Source organism: Delphinapterus leucas, chromosome 9 (genome assembly GCF_059928025.1).
Source record: "Delphinapterus leucas isolate spDelLeu-1000000601 "Yukka" chromosome 9, BTC_Dleu_Yukka2, whole genome shotgun sequence".
In the NCBI taxonomy this organism is placed as follows: Eukaryota; Metazoa; Chordata; class Mammalia; order Artiodactyla; family Monodontidae; genus Delphinapterus; species Delphinapterus leucas.
In genome coordinates this window covers 58,286,158-58,306,073 of record NC_143137.1, presented here as the reverse complement: position 1 = coordinate 58,306,073, position 19,916 = coordinate 58,286,158, and the positions used below count along the sequence as shown (strand labels likewise).

Sequence of the window (19,916 nt, the reverse complement as noted above, 5' to 3'; positions counted from 1 at the left end):
CGTCCGGAGCCTGTGCTCCGCAACGGGAGAGGTCACAACAGTGAGAGGCCCGTGTGCAGAAAAAAAAAAAAAGGATGAAAAAGATTCTTGCAGGGCAAAATGAGTGCTAAGGTCCTCTAGATTTTTATGGTTCTTCTATTTTACGTTTCCTTCTCACATCTAATTTTCTTGAGCTACCAGTCCTCACTGAATCTTTGCAAAGCATTGTATCTGCTTTCACAGACACAATTTCCTTTATACTCATATGCTATTGGGGGATTTAATATTTTACTAAAATACATAATTACAATGTTAAGTACAACTGACAGGTTCTGCCTCTTCTGGTGGTTCTGGTGGGACCAGAAGCATGTAGACATATTAGAGCCTTGAACACTCAGGAGGGCTGTAGATCTCAGTGTAGGTTTTACAGAAGGAACAGACAGTATCTGTTATAGTGGTGAGTTAAGTGGTGACCAATTAAAGCATCTTGGTTTTGAAGTCACGTAGGCCTGGGTTCAAGTCCCGGCTCTTGATATTGGTAAAGTTAGTTTTCAGATCTAAGTTTCAATTTCCTCATCTATAAAACGAGGATAAAAATAGTTCCTTAGTATAACAAGGTTGTCATGACATTAAGTTAGATGGTACCTATAGAGTGTTCAACACAAGGTCAGGAACATGGCAATGCTCAAAATAAGTGAGCACTGCTGCTGCTGCTGCTGCAGTACTTATACTACAACAGCAACAGGCTAAAGCCTTCATCAAATCTTGTAACCAGACATCTGCTAACTTTTGGTCTCATAAATATAATATCCTAGAAGACTTTGCCACATCAATCTTTTAAAAGCAAACTGGTCGGGCTTCCCTGGTGGCGCAGTGGTTGGGGGTCTGCCTGCCGATGCAGGGGACACGGGTTCGTGCCCCAGTCCAGGAGGATCCCGCGTGCTGCGTAGCAGCTGGGCCCGTGAGCCATGGCCGCTGGGCCTGCGCGTCCGGAGCCTGTGTTCTGCAGCGGGAGAGGCCGCGGCGGTGAGGCCCACATACCGCAAAAAAAAAAAAAAAAAAAAATTAAAAAATAAAAAAAGCAAACTGGTCATTTCTGAAGTAAAACTTCTCCTTTCCCTAAACCTGCTCCTCTTCTTGTATTCCCAGTTTTGGAGCAGGTACCAGCTTCTACCCAAGGCCAAGCAAACTTCCAGGCCTCTGTTCTCCTCACTGATCGACTCCCCTCCTGCCCCAGTGGTCCAAGATGAATATCCATCTACTTAGCACATCCCGTGAAGCTGCTGGCATAAGACTCTTCTAACTCACTCCTTTATGTTTCCATGGCATGCCTTCTGTCACTCAGGAAGCTTGGCTGTTTTTATATCTGCCTCCTCCCAACAACTTCTTTCAACTGTAGGTTCCCTGAGAATGCCAGGCATAATCTATCCCTGTGATCCCAGTGTGGCTAGCACACTGCTTGGCATACAGTAGGCACTGAACAAATGTTTGCTGAGTGAATTAATACAGTTTTAGTCACATCTGCACAGCACAGCAGAGCCCGATTTTCCTGTTAACTCTCAGCTTTCAAGTAAGAAATACAGTGAAGCACAGCTGCAGCTGGGGCCTAAATGACCCTTTTGGGGATTTTCTCTTGTTGTTAGGTTCAACCATTAGCAGTAATTTTTGCTGCAGCAATGTTTGTTCTGGTAAATTCAGGGAAACTAAATGGTGCTAATCATAAAAATAGCCTTAATTACGCAGTTTTTGTTGGAATTTGTTTACTGGAATTGAATTTGGTTATATATATTTTCAGACTCAGTTCTGTGGGAGAATAGAAGAGAGTTGCTTTTTCTCTGGAGGAGAAAGACCTCAAACTAACACTTTAATGTTTAAAATTCCTAAGTCTGTGCCAACCATCCAGATGGCTTTCAGCAAAAGCATCCCCTTCTCTGCAAAGGCATCTCTCTTTCCATTTTCTGTCAGTTGACTTCTGTGTGTCCTGATTTTGTAGTGTTGGGCTACTTAGTCTCTTTTCACATCACTGGGAATAACAGCACCTTCTTCATAAGGTGGTTGGGAGAATTTCTAGTAGTGATATATTCAAAGTATTGATCATAGTGCCTAGAATATGCTAAATGACAAGAAGACTTTATGACTACGATTATTTTCACTGTCCCTCGTTTCTCCAGGACAATGCCACAGAACAGTACAACAAAAAAAGAGCATGACTTGGGGGCTGGAGAGACCAGGGCCCCAAAAGAGAAAAAACAATGTCACAGCTGTATGATAGTGGGCAAGTCATTTAGCTTGTCTCTTCCGTGATGTCCTCTTCTATAAAATGGTTCAAAAGATACCAATCTCATAGGTATTGAGAGGATTCAAAGAAATAAAATATGTAAAACATCCAACATGATAGCCCAAGATATATATTCATTTCTCTCATTTATCAAGTCATTCAAAATTTTCTTGTCAGTCTTTGTTCTCAGAATGTTTTCTGACATTGCACTCCATTCTTACTGTCTAGTCGCCAAATCAAGAAACATCTAAAATCTCTATCTTGATTACTCATAAGGCCTCTTGTGTTCCCTGCCTTCAGATGCTCAGCGCCTCAGGTCACTGATAATACTGCTGGCAAATTATTCTTCCTAAAATTCTGACCAAATAGATATAAGATTTGCCTATAAAATCTTCTGTAACAATTCAAATGCACTTTTCCCTTCTTAAAATTGTTACAGCAATTGTGGTAGACCATTCAAAAATCAGAATTAGATGTTACGGAGTTTTAAAGTTTTTTTTTTAGTTTTTTTCTCCCTTCCTTTTCAAAAGTATACTCCTCAAAAGTAGGGACTCTCTTTACCACTCTGGTAGGAAAGCTCTAAAATGACCCCTAATGATCCCTTCTTCCTGGGCAATCATGCTCTTGTATAAACCTTTCCCTTGAATGTGGACTGGATCTACAGACTCACTTCTTTTTTTTAAATTAAATTATTTTTTAGTTTTGGCTGCATTGGATCTTTGTTGCTGCACGTGGGCTTTCTCTAGCTGCGGCGAGCTGGGACTACTCTTCGTTGCGGTGCGTGGTCTTCTCATTGTGGTGGCTTCTCTTGTTGCAGAGCACGGGCTCTAGGTGCATGGGCTTCAGTAGTTGTGGCACATGGGCTCAACAGTTGTGGCTCATGGGCTGTAGAGCGCAGGCTCAGTAGTTGTGGTGCACAGGCTTGGTTGCTCTGTGGCATGTGGGATCTTCCCAGACCAGGGCTTGAACCCGTGTCCCCTGCATTGGCAGGCAGATTCTTAACCACTGCGCCACCAGGGAAGTCCCTACAGACTCACTTCTAACAAGCACAATACAACAAAAGTGATGGGGTGTCACTTCTAAGATTAGTTTACAAAAAACTGTGACTGGCGTCTCTTTTGTCTTCTTGCTCTTCAAAAACAAGCCACCATGTTGTATGTGGCCCCATGGAGAGGTGCACATCACAAGGAACTGATGTTTCTGGCCAACAGCCAGCAAGGACCTGAGGCTTGCCAAAAGGCACATGAGGGAGCTTGGAAGTAGATCTCCTGCACTCTGCCAACATCTGTGAGTGAGCTTGGAAGCAGATCTTCCTCCAGTTGAGCGTGTATATGACTGCAGCTCTGGCTGAAACCTTATTTTTGGCCTTGCAAGAGATCTTGAGTCAGAGGTATCCAGGTAAACTGACCCACAGACACTGTAATATGTGAATACTTCTTATTTTAAGTTGCTGAGTTTTGGTGGTAATTTGTTATAGAGCAATAAAAAGGGGGTACTGCCATAACAAATATAGAAAAACAGGGAAGTCTGCAAACAGGCAGTGAATGAAGGCTGGCAGGAAGAATTTTTTTTTTTTTTTTTTGTGGCACGCGGGCCTCTCACTGCTGTGGCCTCTCCCGTTGCAGAACACAGGCTCCGGACGCGCAGGCCCAGTGGCCATGGCCCACTGGCCCAGCCGCTCCGCGGCATGTGGGATCCTCCCAGACCGGGGCACGAACCCATGTCCCCTGCATCGGCAGGCGGACTCTCAACCACTGCGCCACCAGGGAAGCCCTGGCAGGAAGAATTTTGAAGAGTATGTTAAAGCAGCCTAAATTGCCTTGAAAAGACTGTAAGTGGAGATCTGGAAGGGGGATCCTTGCTGTGTAGTGGCAGAAAGCTTTGCCACATTACCACCTTCTGTAAGGAAAATGTAGGAAATATCCCTACTGAACTGAGTGAGCCAGGGAAGTAGATTTCCAAACAAAGTGCTGAAGGCACTGCCTGATTTCTTCCTGCTGCTTCTACTAAAATATGACAAACAGAGATCAATTGAGAGGACTGTTGAACAGAAAGGAACCAAGACTTAATGGTTCTGAAAGTCTTGATTCTAAAATTAAGAAATGGCTTCCAAACAAAGTTCAAATCCAGGATACTGTCATGGTCTAAAAATGAAGCAGCAGCTGTGACCATAAAACTCTTTTGTTAAGAATTCTGAGCTTAGGAAACTCAAATTTTTTATAATAGGTGGTAAGCAAGTCTGTCACCTACCCTGAAGAGAGATACTATCTCTATTTTCCAAGGTTGTTCATTATACAAATATCATTGAAAAAATAATCTGAAACAAAGGCCAACATGCCTCTGCTCACAAGACATGCAGAGAAGTGAGAGAGCCATGGGGGAATTGTCTCCCAACAATATCCACCCTCATTTCTACACTATCTTGACAACTGGTGAATTTTTCCGTGAGTATGACATTCCCTTGACTACACTGATACGTGTGACCAAGACTGGCTAGGACCAAAACTGTTCAGTCTGTCTCACAGCATATAATTAAAACTACTATTAAAAGAACTCCAAACAGCAGAATGAGCCCAACTTGCAGTACTGAGATCAACCATACTCCCCAGGCTTCCAGACTCTACTGGCTAAACAAATCCCATAAACGATCAGGGGTTACCTTAGAAATCCAGGTAGCTTTCTCCTTAAGCTTCTTCACTGAGTTTTCCACTTGGTCTAAGGTATTAATCCAGGTACAGCAGGAGGTATCAGTGATTGCACAGACTAGGCACTGGACCACAGGAGGAAATCTAGGGTTCAGGGCGATTCTATCACCCACCACTGGCCAGTGAGTTGAGGTCAACCTGAATGCCTTCCAGGATAGAGGTGGTGTCATTGATAACATCACCTAAAGTTTGGAACAAATTTTGAACCACCTTATCTAATTAAATGACTCCAAACCTAAGAATAATTGCATATAAATAAAAAGTCAGCTATCCCCCAGGAAAGCAACCCCGATTAACTAAGAACAGCCTCACTTCGGAGGGATCTCTAATGTCATCTGAGGGCTACATGATCTGATAATTACAGTGTTTCTTTTAATACATGAAGGCCTCTTATGACTACCCCTAAGCTTCATGAAAAGTCTCAAGAGTGTGATCAATTGCCACAATTTGTTTCTATAGTTTGCCATCCTAAACTTTAATCTGTAATTTTCCAAGTGACAGACCAACAGGCTGTTGACAGCAGCTCAAAAACCAGTAAAAATATCACAAGGTTCATCAAGGGGAGTACTGGCCAGAGTTATAAGTATGACCTTGAATTCTGCCCAGTGAGCAAAGTGACCATGTTCATTTTGGGGTCTGCATAGCTAGTGCTGAGGTTGGAAAGCCAAGCAGGTGGAATTGGACAGCTTGGCTGAACCATTGGTGAAACAAGCCCAGGCATGTAAGGAAACCTCTATGAACCAAAGGCCTCATTGAGCTATAGAGGCCTTGTTTCAGGAGGATAGTTGCAGATAGTTCCCCCCAAATAAAAAGCTGCTACTCGTTCATGTAAATCTAAGATGCTGCTTGGCCAGGCTAGCAGCTTTCTTGAATCTATCATTTCCATTTGACAAGCAAAGTCTGTTGGGCCCTTCCAACCTTATTCATCAGTGAGGTCAAGTTGACCCACATCAAACTGAGAATATTAGGCCAGAGAGTGACAATGCCTCCATGGGTCGAGCATTCAGTTTCAGTTTCCATAAGAGCTTAGTAGGAGGTTAATAGCTACCCCATCTCCTCTTTCTTCGGTTGCTGCATCAGGCATGCAGTGTTGTGTTGAGAAATGGCCTGAGTATTCTGGCAGCCATTAAGTGTTTAAAATAAACTGCGATTTACCCTTCTCTTCCTGTGATTCTATATTGTTTCTACTGGACCACCTGGAATAAAACAGGGAGAGTCATCTACATATCCTATCACTTCTCTATATGTGGCAATCCTTGAGTGGGAGAATCACCACTGTCACTAATGGCACAAAAAACTGCAGGCATATAAGAAATCAATTCCATTGCAGATTTAGCAGTGGAAGAATAACAGCTTTACACTGCATCTGCCAAAAGGGTCCCATCCACCCTTTAAAGGCCTCTCCAGCTTTCCTTCTTGCTTTGGACTCTGCCCAAACCACATGAGTTGAATCTGGATATTCTTTCTCACTATGGGATCAGGTGAGATGCTGACTGGTGAGCCAGCAACCACAGAACCATAAAGTTTGAGTGCCTCCCCTCCCAGTTTCCCAGTATATTCAAGGGGTTCATATAGCATTGGATCTCTCTGGAGGACAAAGAGATCTACCTTAGCCTGACCCCTCATCATCTTTCTCCTAAAAGCAGCTGAGGTTAGGGTAGTAAGAGGGGACATCAAGGGGCATGGAGGCAGGGAGAAGCTCTGTGCCTGTAATAAGGTGCCGTAATAATTCATTTCCAATTATTCAGTTGATTTAATCACTCAATTTCATGTAATAAGTAATAGTGCATTTTCAGTTTTGAGCAGTGCAGTGGTTAATATGTTTTAACCAAACTTCCAATGTCTGTGGTCCACCTAAAACACTATGCAGGGTGAGTCATCATTACTGATAGAACCAATTTAGCTTCAGGGAGGTTTTGACTCAGAAGCCTTGCCATTGACTCCTACAACAGGGACTCTGTTATGGAGTCCATCTCAACCTGGAGTCCAGTCATTAAGTGTAGTGTGAACATAAGGGATGGGGACGTTTTTCAAGTGGTAATGCTGACTGCAAGAATTTATCCAGATTGTTTTGAACAAAATAGTGTCTCATTCTCTGGTGAGTTACTTTTATCAGCATTATAGACCAGTTAGGACCCAAATATTCATCCATGGTTTCCCACAGGAGTCTGTCAATTTGAAAGAAATCTCCCCGACAAGGCTAATCTTCCCTTACAGCAGTCAAGACCCACTGCAAAAAGCTTCACGACATTTTACTGTCTGAGTGAATCTAAAGTTGGCATGATAAACTGCAGGAGGGGTTGAGTCAAAAGGCAGCTCAACTGTTGCTATTTCTCCTTAACTAGCATTATGTTCCTTGTCCCATAATCTCCCCAGTGAACCAGCCAAAGTTTTAAGGATTTACCAGGCTTTTGACTATGACAATGACAAATTCCTTCCTTTCATGCTCAGTGTCAGTATGTATCCCTGTAACTGCTGTCTGAACAAGGTCAAGACCTTCTTCTAACCCAGAATGGGTCTTCATACTAGTTGATTTTTGTATCACGATTTTTGTGTTGGTATCTCAAGCCACAATTTCCAAAGAGTGGTAAGAGAGCCAGAGGATTCCTGAACATGCAGCCATGTCAGTAGAGACACCCAGACATGCCTGGTAACCTGCATCTTTCATAACAGGCAGTAAGTATTACTGTCCTTGCTCGAGAGGGAAAGTCTACCTGTATCTTCCAAGACTGTTATCTATATAAACATTTGAACAGATAGTCTAGAACAAAGGGCAGTCAATGCCTCAGAAATGTTAGAGCCTTGGAGAGAATTGTTTCCTGATTTTTTTTTTTTTACTTATCAGAGTCTTCTGGTGTTGACATTTTACCCGCTCAAATGAAGCACAGAAACCTTATTTCCCTTTACCCCAATTATTATTTAATGGAAAAAATGTCTAGAAAGTCAGCTGATTTTTAAAGTCCCTACAATATTATTCAGTTTACCTTTTCAAAGACTTTCCAACCATTATTCCTTTCTATATACTCAGCTCTGCAGGTAAACTGGTCTTTTTATTTCTTGAGCACACCTAATATTGGCCCAGCTTCTTAGTTACAGAAAACAAATAAACAATAACAAAAAACAACTTCTTGCAAATAAAAATTGAAACCACAAATCTCAAATTCATGCTTTTACTTTTGTATGTCCTTTGTTGTGATGATTCTTTTATACTATGGTTATCTGGCCTTTTGACAGATTGCCTTGAAAATGATTTAAATTCTTTACCATATATATTTATTGTTTCCACAGCAAAATAGCAAGCTTCTTGGGAGTATAAACTATATTTTTCTAAGACTCAATATTCCTAATTCAATTCCTCTTAATAAATGATAGCTACTTACTAAGACATGAATGCCATTGTCTTTAAATCTCTGATAAATATATTCTATATGAGGAGGGAACCAGTGATCCCTATTTTTCCCACTGAGATCCAGAACTAAACAGTCAATAGACCAAAGTAGACCTCTGTATTCAAATGTCACATTGCAATTTCAAATTGGCAGCCTTCCTTGAGTTTCATTTTACTTGCCAAGGAAACAATGAAGCACTTATTCTGATGCCAGCAGGACTGTGGGAAGAGACTAAGAGATTTGTATTTCCCTAAATCTTTAATCTGCAGAAGAGAACAACTGCACTGACCAAGTGGCACATGTTATTATTATCTTAATAATTCTTTAATCTTACAACGAACTGAATCTTGGAAAATATGGTGTATTCATATAAAAATTGACTCATATGATTGCAAAAATGCTGATTATCACATAGAACCAGAAGTTACAGCTACAGAATTTATAGTAAACAAAAAAGTAAAACCAACAAAAATATTATTGATGGTATTTCTATGGATTATCTACAGATTAATAATAAATATAATCTCAAACTTATAATTTCCTATGAGGGAGAATAATTTTACTCCTTTCCTCATTATGGCTATCTGGTGGTTTGTGGAAGCAATTTCTTCTTGAGAAGTGTCTGCAATACCAGGACTCAAAAGTCTTTACATCAGTTTTCCTGGCATCTTTAAACTGGACAACTCCAGCTCTGATTGCATCTAACCCTTCCCACAAACTCCCATTACCCTAGGCTATTTACAATGCATATTCTGTTCCAGCAGGTGTGAGGCTGAGTGGAGAAATCTGCAATCTTAAAGAAATACTATGAGAGTCCCACTTTAAGACACAGAGTCTCAAGTCATTTTATAGGTCCTTGGAGAGCAGGAATCATGTCATATTCACTTTATATCCACATAACTATTCAACATAAGCAATTGGACATGCCAGATTTTAGTTTTCTTCATTAAATATTGAGTTGACACAAAGAGTATTTATGAAATATACAAAAAGTATAATGAATAATGATGTAACCACCACCAATTAACTAACAACTTAAGAAAAGGAGCAGTACCACTACATTTCAATTATAATCCTCTCTGTGTGCCTCCCTGATTCTATTTTAGTCGCCTGCCCTTCGGAATAATTCTGCTGAATTTTATTATTCTTGTTGTTCCTTAGTTTTACTATATTTTTTTAATGACTAAACAATGTATCATTAATTTTTACATGATTTTAAACTTCATATAAATGGAATCATGTATTCTTCTGTGCCTTTCTCCTTTTAATGGTATGCTTCTGAAATTCCTCTGACTGTTGTGCACTGCAAAAACAACTTCTGTGTATCGTTCCACCGAATGAATATACTACAGTATATTTACCCATTCTCTTCTTCATAGAAATGTCAGTTGTATCCAATTCTTTTCTATTACAAGAATGATAATTATACATGTCTTACACCTCATGAATTTAAGAATTTTACTAAGGTGTTTAGTAAGAAATATAATTGTTGAGTCAACTTTACTAGATAATGCCAAATTGTTTTTCAAAGTGAATGGGCCTATTTATACTCCTATTGCAGAGAATAAGAGCTCCTTTTACTCCATATCCCCACCAAAACTTAAAATATCCGATTTAAATCAATTTAGTAGGTAGGAAATAGTATTTCATTTTGGTTTTTAACGTTTACATTTTGATTCCTAATATGTTTGGGCATCTTTTCATGTATTCGTTGGCCACTGAGATTTCTTCTGCTACGATATGACTATTCAAGCCAATAGCCCATAAGCAGTCTTTCCCACTGGCTCATGGAGGACTTTTTAGATAATTCTCTTTCAGTTATTTAGTTTTCAAATATTTTCTTCCAGCTTCTGGTATGTCTTTTTGCTTTCACAAAGGCATTCTTTTGATGAATAAAAGTTCTTAATCTTAATGTCAATTTTCTCAATTGTTTCCTTTATGGATTTGCTTTTCTTAAGTGTTCCTTAACGTAATGAACCATTTCTTACACTGAAGTCTTAAAGATATTCTTGTACAGTCTTCTAAATTTTTTAGTTTTGCTCTTCACATTTGAGTAGTTAATCTACCTGGAATGTAGCCCATGGGGCTCTAGCTTTACGATGGAGTTCTTCAATTAGAATTCCACTTTGGGTGGGCCGTGGGCTTTTTCTATTGTAACCCAAAGCAACACCAATTACAGTATAATCATAATATAGAGAACACTTAGGATAAGTATGACATTATGATAGAGATATGAAAGAAGCCAGACATTAAAAAGTATGTACTTTATGATTCCATTCAAATGACATTCTAGGATTGACAAAATTATAGTGTCAGAAAGCAGACTGAATGCTTTTTTGGGGCTGAGAGTGACTGCAAAGTTCTATAAGGGAACTATTTGAGGTGATGAAAATGTTCTGTATATTTATTGTGGTGGTGGTTATTCATCACACTGTTAACCTAAACACATTTGAAATGGGTGCATTTTATTGTATATAAATTATTCTTCATTAATGTTGATTTTAATATGTGAAATATGGATATATAGTAATAAAAATTATCAAATTACACACTTAAGATCTGCACATTTTGTTCTCTGTCAATAAAATAATTTTCAAAAACCCCTTTAAAAACCAGAATTTCAGAAGTCAATTAAGAGTTTTTACCACCACCCTTACTAGCATCAATATCAGTTTAAAGTAAATGGAGCCCTTATCAGACCAGGTAAACCTCCACAGTAAGGCATCTTTAGGACGTCAGTCCTTGGTCAGGTCACCATTTAGTTTTTCCTGCTGATGAAAATGTATTTCTATGATTGAAGCCTATTTCTAAGTTAATACAATGGGCAGGAGAAGATGGTTATCTATGCAGTATTGATCTTGGCATCATTTAGGCCATTTCAACTATTCTATTTCTACTACATGTTTATTCATTTATGACTAAAAAGTCATGTCAATGTGAGTCACCAGGTTGCCATTTCTAAGGTCCTAAAGGTTTTCAAGGAATGAAATAAGCATATTTATTTTTTTGGTTTTACATGCAGAAGATTTTGGTGCAGTGTGACAGAAATAGGGTCTTCTTGTAAATTCATGGTCTCTCAAAACAATTAAAATGTGGTAGCAAAAGCCCACAGAACGTTGCTAAACCCCAAAGTGCCAAAGACAAGTACAGCTTATTCCTTCAGCTCTTTCCCTATCTTCACTCTCTAGTCTAACTAGGTTTGACATTGACATTTCTTTTATCTCTGTATTGTATGCCATTCTTCCTTCACTATTTCATATTATGTTCCTAACTAAATTTCATTCTCCTCATTTAACTCTACTCTCCACTTTTCATCTTAATATCCTTTGGGTGATTCAAGTCAGTTCAATTTCTTGGCTTCCTCTAATCTGCCCAGTGCTGTGCTCACCCCTCTATGTATTAAAAATCAACCAGCTGGGCTTCCCTGGTGGCGCAGTGGTTAAGAGTCCGCCTGCTGATGCAGGGGACACGGGTTCGTGCCCCGGTCCGGGAAGATCCCACATGCTGCGGAGTGGCTGGGCCCGTGAGCCATGGCCGCTGAGCCTGTGCTCCGCAACGGGAGAGGCCATAACAGTGAGAGGCCCGCGTACCGCAAAAAAAAAAAAAAAAAAAATCAACCAGCTATCGAGACCTGTCATTGAAGACATTACAAGCTTATGGGTAAAAAATGATAGAGAGCGATACACAAGGTGCTACTGACTCAATTAAGAAAGGGCCCTCAGCCCAGCTGAGAGAACCCAGGAAAGCTTTTTGGAGGAGACAGATGAAATCTAAACAGAGACCTGAACGGTGAACAGCATTAGTGGGCACAAAAGAGCAACAAAGAGTGTATGGAATGACATTCAAGGTAAAGAAAACAGGAGGAGCAAAGGCATGGGAAACCACAGGATCCTTATGGCCCACTGGAAAGTTAGTCAGTTTCCCAAGCTAATAAGGCCCATCTCTCACTATGCATTTTAGCATTTTAGAGCTTTTTGGTAAAAAATTATATTCAATTTATCAATGCTTTTAAAGTTGGAAAAAATGCTGTCATTTGTGTTTGTTTCTGTGACATTTCTGTAACACTGCAAACTCTGTGGTTCATCACTGAATTGCTCTAGCATGGTTTCTAGAAAGTACAAAGTCTATAATCTCAGAGGAATTTAATGGCTTAGAAGTACTTGATAAAGTGTATCTGATATTTCATATTTGGCTCATGAATTAATATGACAATGTGGTAGTTAGAAAGGAAATAAGAAAACATATTCAAATCACTTGAATTATGATAAACAAAATAAAACTAAAAAAATGAGCTACAAAAAGATGGCATTATTTAGGCAAAGGTTTCTATTCTAACTTCTAATTTCCCTTTACAATGCACATCTTCCTGTCTCTGCTCCATGTTATAAATAATAATATTTCTATACACAAAGAATATTTCTAGAGAGGACCTTTCAAGTAGAGGAAGATGTCCGCCTCCTGGGGATAGTGCATTTATGTGGGTGTATATGTGCATGTGCACACATGCACGTGTACACTGCTTAGGTAAGACCAAGAATGGATACAGTCTTTAACTGAATGTCTTCCAAGCACCTTATGATTCTGGGTTTCAATTACAATGACCACTACTATAGATTTGGGGATCACAAACCAAAGGACATAATTAAATTAAATAATTTTAAAGGTCCAGTCAAACTGGAGTCTGTAAACAAGCTGTTTTTCTTGTTTTGTACTTCTTCTATTCTTCTGGCTCATCTGGCTCACCATAAAGCAATCTCCCTTTTAAATATACCTGACTTTCCATTTCTAAGTTATTCTGTCACTGTTACTGGCAGCTAAAGATAGTGAGAATTAGTTTATGATTTAAAGTGTAAAATCTTTTTACACATTTTAGTATGCCTACCATATAAATTGTGCAAACAAGTACTATTATAATTTAAATATATATACATTTAGTTTTTTGAAAAATTAAGAACTTTGTATCAAACGATCCTTTTCTAAAGAAATAATCACTGGATTTAAAGACAATATAAGTCACTGTGTATGTTATATTTTATGAACATCATACAGCTCTGTTGTTGGATATCTTTTTCTTCCCTTTAATATAAATCACAAAATATTTAAAATGTTAGGAGTTTAAAACGCCCATGGTTAAATATTAGGAAGTGAGCCCAAATTGCAGAAACTGTGCCTAAAATATGTGCTATGTTTCAGAGTTAATTATTTTTCAATTGGTTATTTTCAAACTATTATTCAACATACAAAACACATGGCTCTAGAGAAGTTCTTCCAAGCACAGAGCTAGTTAATAAGACACATAGAATATTTAACTTCACACATGAAAGCAGGAAGGTACAGATAAGCATTATTTTCCACCAAAAAACAAACCTTAAGGAAATAGTTGTTATTGTTATTGCAGTTGCCAGACACTCCTTGCAATTCAGCCACAGTGTTCTAAAATGGTTGACAACAAAAATTAAAAAAGGCTTTTTCCCCCACTAGAGAGAGCAGCCTAATGAGAGAAAAAACGCTGAAGTTCCAGTGCTTGCTGTAACATGAACTTTCAAGAACTAATACCCCTAACGCTTAGTTCCTTAGCCCTATACACACAGCATAAAGCCAGTTCACATTACTAAAAGGCCATCCATAATAACTGCAGTCTCTTGTTCACACGACACCAGCTGCTTCCAGACAGGGACAGCAAACAGCATGAGTCAAGTTTAATGTTATCTCTTTAATGCTTTTCACATAAAAATTACATTGTTGTAAACCTTTAACACATGCAAACCATAGCTTCCATTGTATTTCTGCCTCTAATTATTACATATTAACACAAGCAATAAAAATGCATATCCATGTAGGCAGTTGCTCTAAATGGTATTTAATACTTTAAAAGATTCTAAAAAAAAATGTTGTCATGATACAGTTGTTAATAATTTCTAGTAATAAAAACAAATTATGAAAGAAAGATTAAGTTATATTTTAAGAGAAGGAGGCTTGGTTTCTGGAGTGATGATTAATCTTGCTTTGAACTACAACACAAAGCGGCTTTGAAATGCCATATATACTCTAAGACTTTAAAGTGTAATAAATATTATATTTAAAGAAGCAAGACCAAAATAATCATATAATTTAAAAAGTGTATGTAAAATAATTCATTTTAATGTGAACGACCATTATATACTTTCTAATTTAAAGAAGTGGTACAGTACCAGTTCATACTTCATTTCCAGTCTGAGCCCACAGTGTTTCACATTGCATATTGCTCTTTGATAGAAACAGATACCCAAAATACACATACATGACCTATGCTACACAAAACATATACCAGAATTACGTCACCTCACCATTAAAAGGTAAACATTCGTAACTGTGGCGTATGAATGGAAATTAAACTTGTTATTGAAAATAAAATCTAGTTGAAAAATTTACCATACCCCCAGAATTTCGTGGGATAGTGCTGACTGTCTGAGGGGTTTACTGAAATCCTCCATGGTTACCTTTCAGATTGTTTTAAAAAAAAAAAAAAAAAGGAAAGAAAGAAAGAAAAAGAAATGAACAATAATTCTATAAATCCAGAAGTACAATCACCCAATCACAGATATATTCAGATCTACGTTTAAAATTTTTCAGTGGTTCAGATTTATACCTCCCTCTTCTTTATAGGATCCTCCCTTTTATTTTTCAGCCTTTAGGCAGAGCTATTTTAACTTTTTTAAAAAATCATAATGTTTAACAGAGAATGAACAGAAACAGGAATGCAATTCTAACTGAACTGGGTGTTTGCTTATTTTAAACTCTATTCTAGTTTAAATATTTGAAGGAAAAAAACCCAGAAAATTCAGAAATTTAAATGAAGTTTGGGTATTATCTATATATTTTAAATTCTACTGGAGTATGATTTATAATTTCTTAAAACATTAAAACAGATATATGTAAGCACACACAATACATAGTAAGGTATTCTTAATCCTAAATATGGCTCTGATAAGATGCCCACTGAACTTTTACAATTTCAGGATATATTTCTCACATTGCAATGTTTTCCCTGTAGGCAATTCAAGCAAGCAACTCCCCTCTGTCAATGTGACAGGTTCCAAGTTAGAATCAACCTTGGATTATTTGACCAAAACCAGAGCTATCTATTCTTCAGCAGACAAAGCTGATCTAAGTGCTGGCTCTGGAAATTAGTTGGATGAACATGGTTGTTCTGCATTTAATTACAGGTTTTCCTGGCTGGCCCAGGGAATGTCACAGGGGATATTATCAAATAAAAACGATTCTAACTTTGAAATCATAGGATGATTCTATAAATGATAAGAAAAGCAAGAAACCAAGTGATTGATTACACAACTCAGGGTTAACAAAGATATGTAAATCAATAAATTGTTCAATTACATATAAAATTAAATCAATTATTCAAGGACCATTTACTCACTGGATAACAAATATTGGTTCTTCTCATTTCCATTATGTCTCTTACTTTTCATTAACACAGAGAGAGAATAAATAAAAAATAAGGACATAACACTCAGATCAATCAATTTAACAATATCTGGTTAAATTGTAACCAGATAGTAAAAAATTAGTAAAAAATGAATTTCATCAAGTAAATAAATTAACATGTGTACACAAAAGTAGATTTTTACTATTTGCAGGGTGTTCATCTCTCCGATGCACAGAAAATTAATGGTAGGTTTTAGTTGGGCATGCTTTGGTAAGGCAGTGTGTAACACACAAGAAAGGGAAAAAGGTACATCAGAGAGGAACAGGAGAGAGAAAGAAACAATGGGAAAGGGTTCCTTGACCTTTTCAATAAAGTGAAGGTTACTTGGAGTAGCATAATAGCAAGCACCTGCTTTCTATTTCTACAACTTACAGAAGAAAAAGTTTAACCTAAAGCTAAACTCTGTTTTTTTTTGTAAAATAGTTGTATACTTAGCTATTCTTCCCTTTAAGCCCTATCTTCATAAGCTACTTCTGAATTAAGTATTTACCTATAGTAAAATAATTCTGCAAGTCTTCAATCCCCCTATTATTAGAAATATAGAACAAAGAATTACAGAACCTAAGTATTACAAGAAACTCCATAAGCCAAAACAGGAATCTTCCTTCCAGCATCTCTTGTTCCCCAGTTACTCTGTGTGTGCCTCAAAACAGACAGACCCATCAGTCTACTCCATTCAAAATCAGCAGTGTGTTGCAAAGAGTCCAGGCCTTGGAGCCAGGAAGACCCTGTTCCCATCCTAAATCTGGCAACTACTAGCTATACCACTAGAAAAAGCCTCAATTACTACGTTTTTAGAAAAAAAAAAAAAAAAAGATTCTTCTGCTTGCTTTAAAGATTACATGAAATCATGTAGGAAAGGCACCTGGCCTAGTGCCTGGCACTGAATATTTATTTACCCTCCTTGCCCCTGAGAATATCTGCTCAGGTGACAATCAACTAACTCTGCTTTCCTTATAAAAACAGGCAAACAAACAAACAAAATCCATATGATGTACTCCTAAGTATAAATGTTGAATGATAAATATTCCTTTTGCATTTAGTCAAATTTTTAAATTAGAGAAAATCTGATATTAAAAAAAAGCTTTAGCTGCTTAAGTTGAAAACCTTGGGGGATGAATGTGATCATTTCCTCAAAGTAACTGGAGGAAGTATGTAGTAAATGATCTAAAAATTTCAGTTGGGAAGCCTCAATTAAAGAACTATCTTATTTTCCCTCTGTCCTTGCTACACCTGATGCTTCATTTCACAGGCTCATGGAATATTAGAAACTGGAAGGAATTTAGAGATTTAGCCCAATACCTGTACTTTAAAGCAAAGACAGCTGAGGTCCACAGAGACTGAAAAATTTGGCTTCCTCACCTTCCACCACTTGATGTCACCCGTACTCCCCTGAACCTCAGATCCAAATTCTTTCTAACAGAGTGAGCAGGTAAAAGCCAAACCTGCCGAGAATGATTCTACAATCCTAATTCAGGCTTGAAGCCAAAGCAAATCAGTGTCTCTGATAAAACACAAAACTGAAAACTAGGGAAGATGAAAGTTCAAATATTTGAGGAAATCACTTTTTTAGTTTCGAAATCCCAGATAACATTTTCATATATAATATCTTAGTATAGTGAAAAAACAAAAACAAAAAAAAACTTGCCCTTTAAAGTGAATTCTGAAAGTGAAAAACTAAATCAACTAAATAGAATTCTAAGAAACTAATTCACTCAAGTGAAGAATTTCTAATGTTTACTCTTAGATTAACAATTAACTGAAGCACCATCTTAAAATTTTCTACTATAATAAAGAGAGAATACATCCTCACTATACTACAAACAGATAAAAAATTAAGATACATTTGGGTTAGAACACTCCAGACTAAAAATACATGAAAAATATTTGAATGTCTCTTTATTGGTCTTCACTAGGTCCTGGCTAGAAACCAAGAAAAGTTCTGGAAAAAGAATATATTCAGATGAGTAGAGGTTGAACATATGAAGTTACACTATCCTTATTTATATCAGCTGGTATGAAGAAGAGTATTTGTTTTACCTGAATATTTACTATGTTTATGAGGTATGAAATACTGCAACTAAATTGTTGATGGATCCTTTGACATGCCAATGTGAAACATATGCATGTTTAAACATGTTTATAATAAGGTATGTTGTCCCATTTTATCAATGTACATTTGGCATTTACATTAGAAATAGACCAGCATCTGTATTATATTACAACACACAAGGGTTCCATAGAGAAGTTTTCACTTGGGGGTTAGCTTCTATTCATTTGCTTGATCTCCTGCAGAGAGCAGGACGCAAAATTATTCCAGTATGTATCTACTCTACGGAATATGTGCTGGTGGAAAAGCTTTGTTCTGCATTATGTTAGCACAAATCATAGGGAGCAGATCCAAAGAACTTTCTCTTCCTGGGGGGGGTAAAAAAACCTGAAAACACTCGGCAATTTTCAGTACTTCTCTGTGTATGTTTGTGTATGTATATGTGCCTTTTCACTCAGAATGTTTACCGATTTAGAAAATTTAGAAAAAATTGAAAAAATATAAACCAGAGAGAGAAAATCACCTAATTCCAACAAAAAGATAGCTACTATTCACATTTTGGTATTCTTACTGTTTTTTGTTTCAGTGAATTTATCTTAATACTGTGGTAAAAGAGGACTTATTTGATCCAGAACTCTTCATACTGTAAATATGATACCATTACTTGATTGATAAGCTAATAACAAACGCAAGTAATATTTCCTTTCTGTGAGCTGAATGTTGACACGTCCTCCTTGAGAAACTGCAAAGACCTGTCATACTGTTATACGGTAAAGAGAGGTTTATCAAGTAGGGATGTAGTAAGAAGAAATGAAGGAAAAAGAACGTTTGCAAATGCAACTTACCTCATCATCGTCGGCATCATACTGGGCATAGTGCTGTTCAAGCAGCTCTCTCTGGCGCCTTTCTTGTTCCAGCGTTTGGCTTATCAACTGGGCAACCTCACTCACTTGTCCTGGTTTTTCTCGCCCAATAACAAATCTATACGAAGGTTAAAGAAAACTGATATAGTTAGACTCTCCAGCAAAAAGGAATGCTAAGAAAAGTAACCAAGCTTCATATTTCATCAGGGTACATCAAACCTCAAAAAAATAATACTACCTATATTTTTTGAAAGGTATGCCTGGGTAGAAGAAGAGGTTAGCTGAGCAATTAAAGTGATTTTTTCAGCCACAGCCCAAAGGAGAAGAAATGGGAAAAGTAAGGGATCATAAAAAATTATTACTTTAGGAGAAGACAAAACAGATGTAATCCATTCTACAGTACTTTACACATTTTTGATGCCCTGCAAAATGAAAGCAAGCTCATAATTTACTGTACCATTGAACTTCAGAATCATTTTCATAATTATGTCCTCTTTATAATGCAAAAACTACTTCAAAAATATTTTGAGGTATGGCATACCCTATGTGAGTAAATAAATAAAGAGGTACTGACCTGTTGCTAAGCAATTGTAACTCTGGAGATAAGAAAAAGAAGGGGAAACAAATGTAGTTTTTGTTTTTGTTTTTAAAATGAAAATCTAAAATAAGGAGAGGTGGCAAATTAGTTCATTTCTTTTGGAGAAAGATGCTGTGAGGAAGGATGTGGCCTCAAGAAATAAAGAGTCAAGGGGAAATATCTGTTGATACTAATTCCTATAAGTATAAAGAAAAAAACAGGAAAGCCGTTTACTTATTGCCAGCTAGTCACTTATGATACACCCTCATTGATACTATGGTTCTTCCCCAACAAATTAATATTCACTTTTTAACATCTTTTCACACTAATATATGGTTCTATTTTTCTAAAAATACAAATAATATGTCTCCATGATATAGTTTCCATATATTATTTAACTTCATTATTTTGGATACAACTGTTTAATCTTGCTTCTATGCTTAACTGATGATTTCCTCTGATTATAATATGTTGCTATTTTCAATTACAATTTTAAATGAAATACTCTACCATTCTCTGTACAAATTCACTAAAGGTCAAAATTTTTATACTTGGATGTTAGTAATTAAATGTCTTTTCAGAAATATTT

The 19,916-nt window shown here is 37.3% G+C and overlaps 1 protein-coding gene across 1 annotated transcript in view; it reads right to left on the bottom strand.

The window, feature by feature from the left end:
- The window catches only part of PPP1R9A (protein phosphatase 1 regulatory subunit 9A), a 313,863-nt gene that overhangs the window by 81,714 nt on the left and 212,233 nt on the right, over positions 1 to 19,916 (bottom strand). The window contains exon 5 of the mRNA XM_089917647.1: positions 18,733 to 18,868. Within this exon, the coding sequence (XP_089773773.1) occupies positions 18,733 to 18,868 (136 nt within the window). The remainder of the gene's footprint in view (positions 1 to 18,732; positions 18,869 to 19,916) is intronic.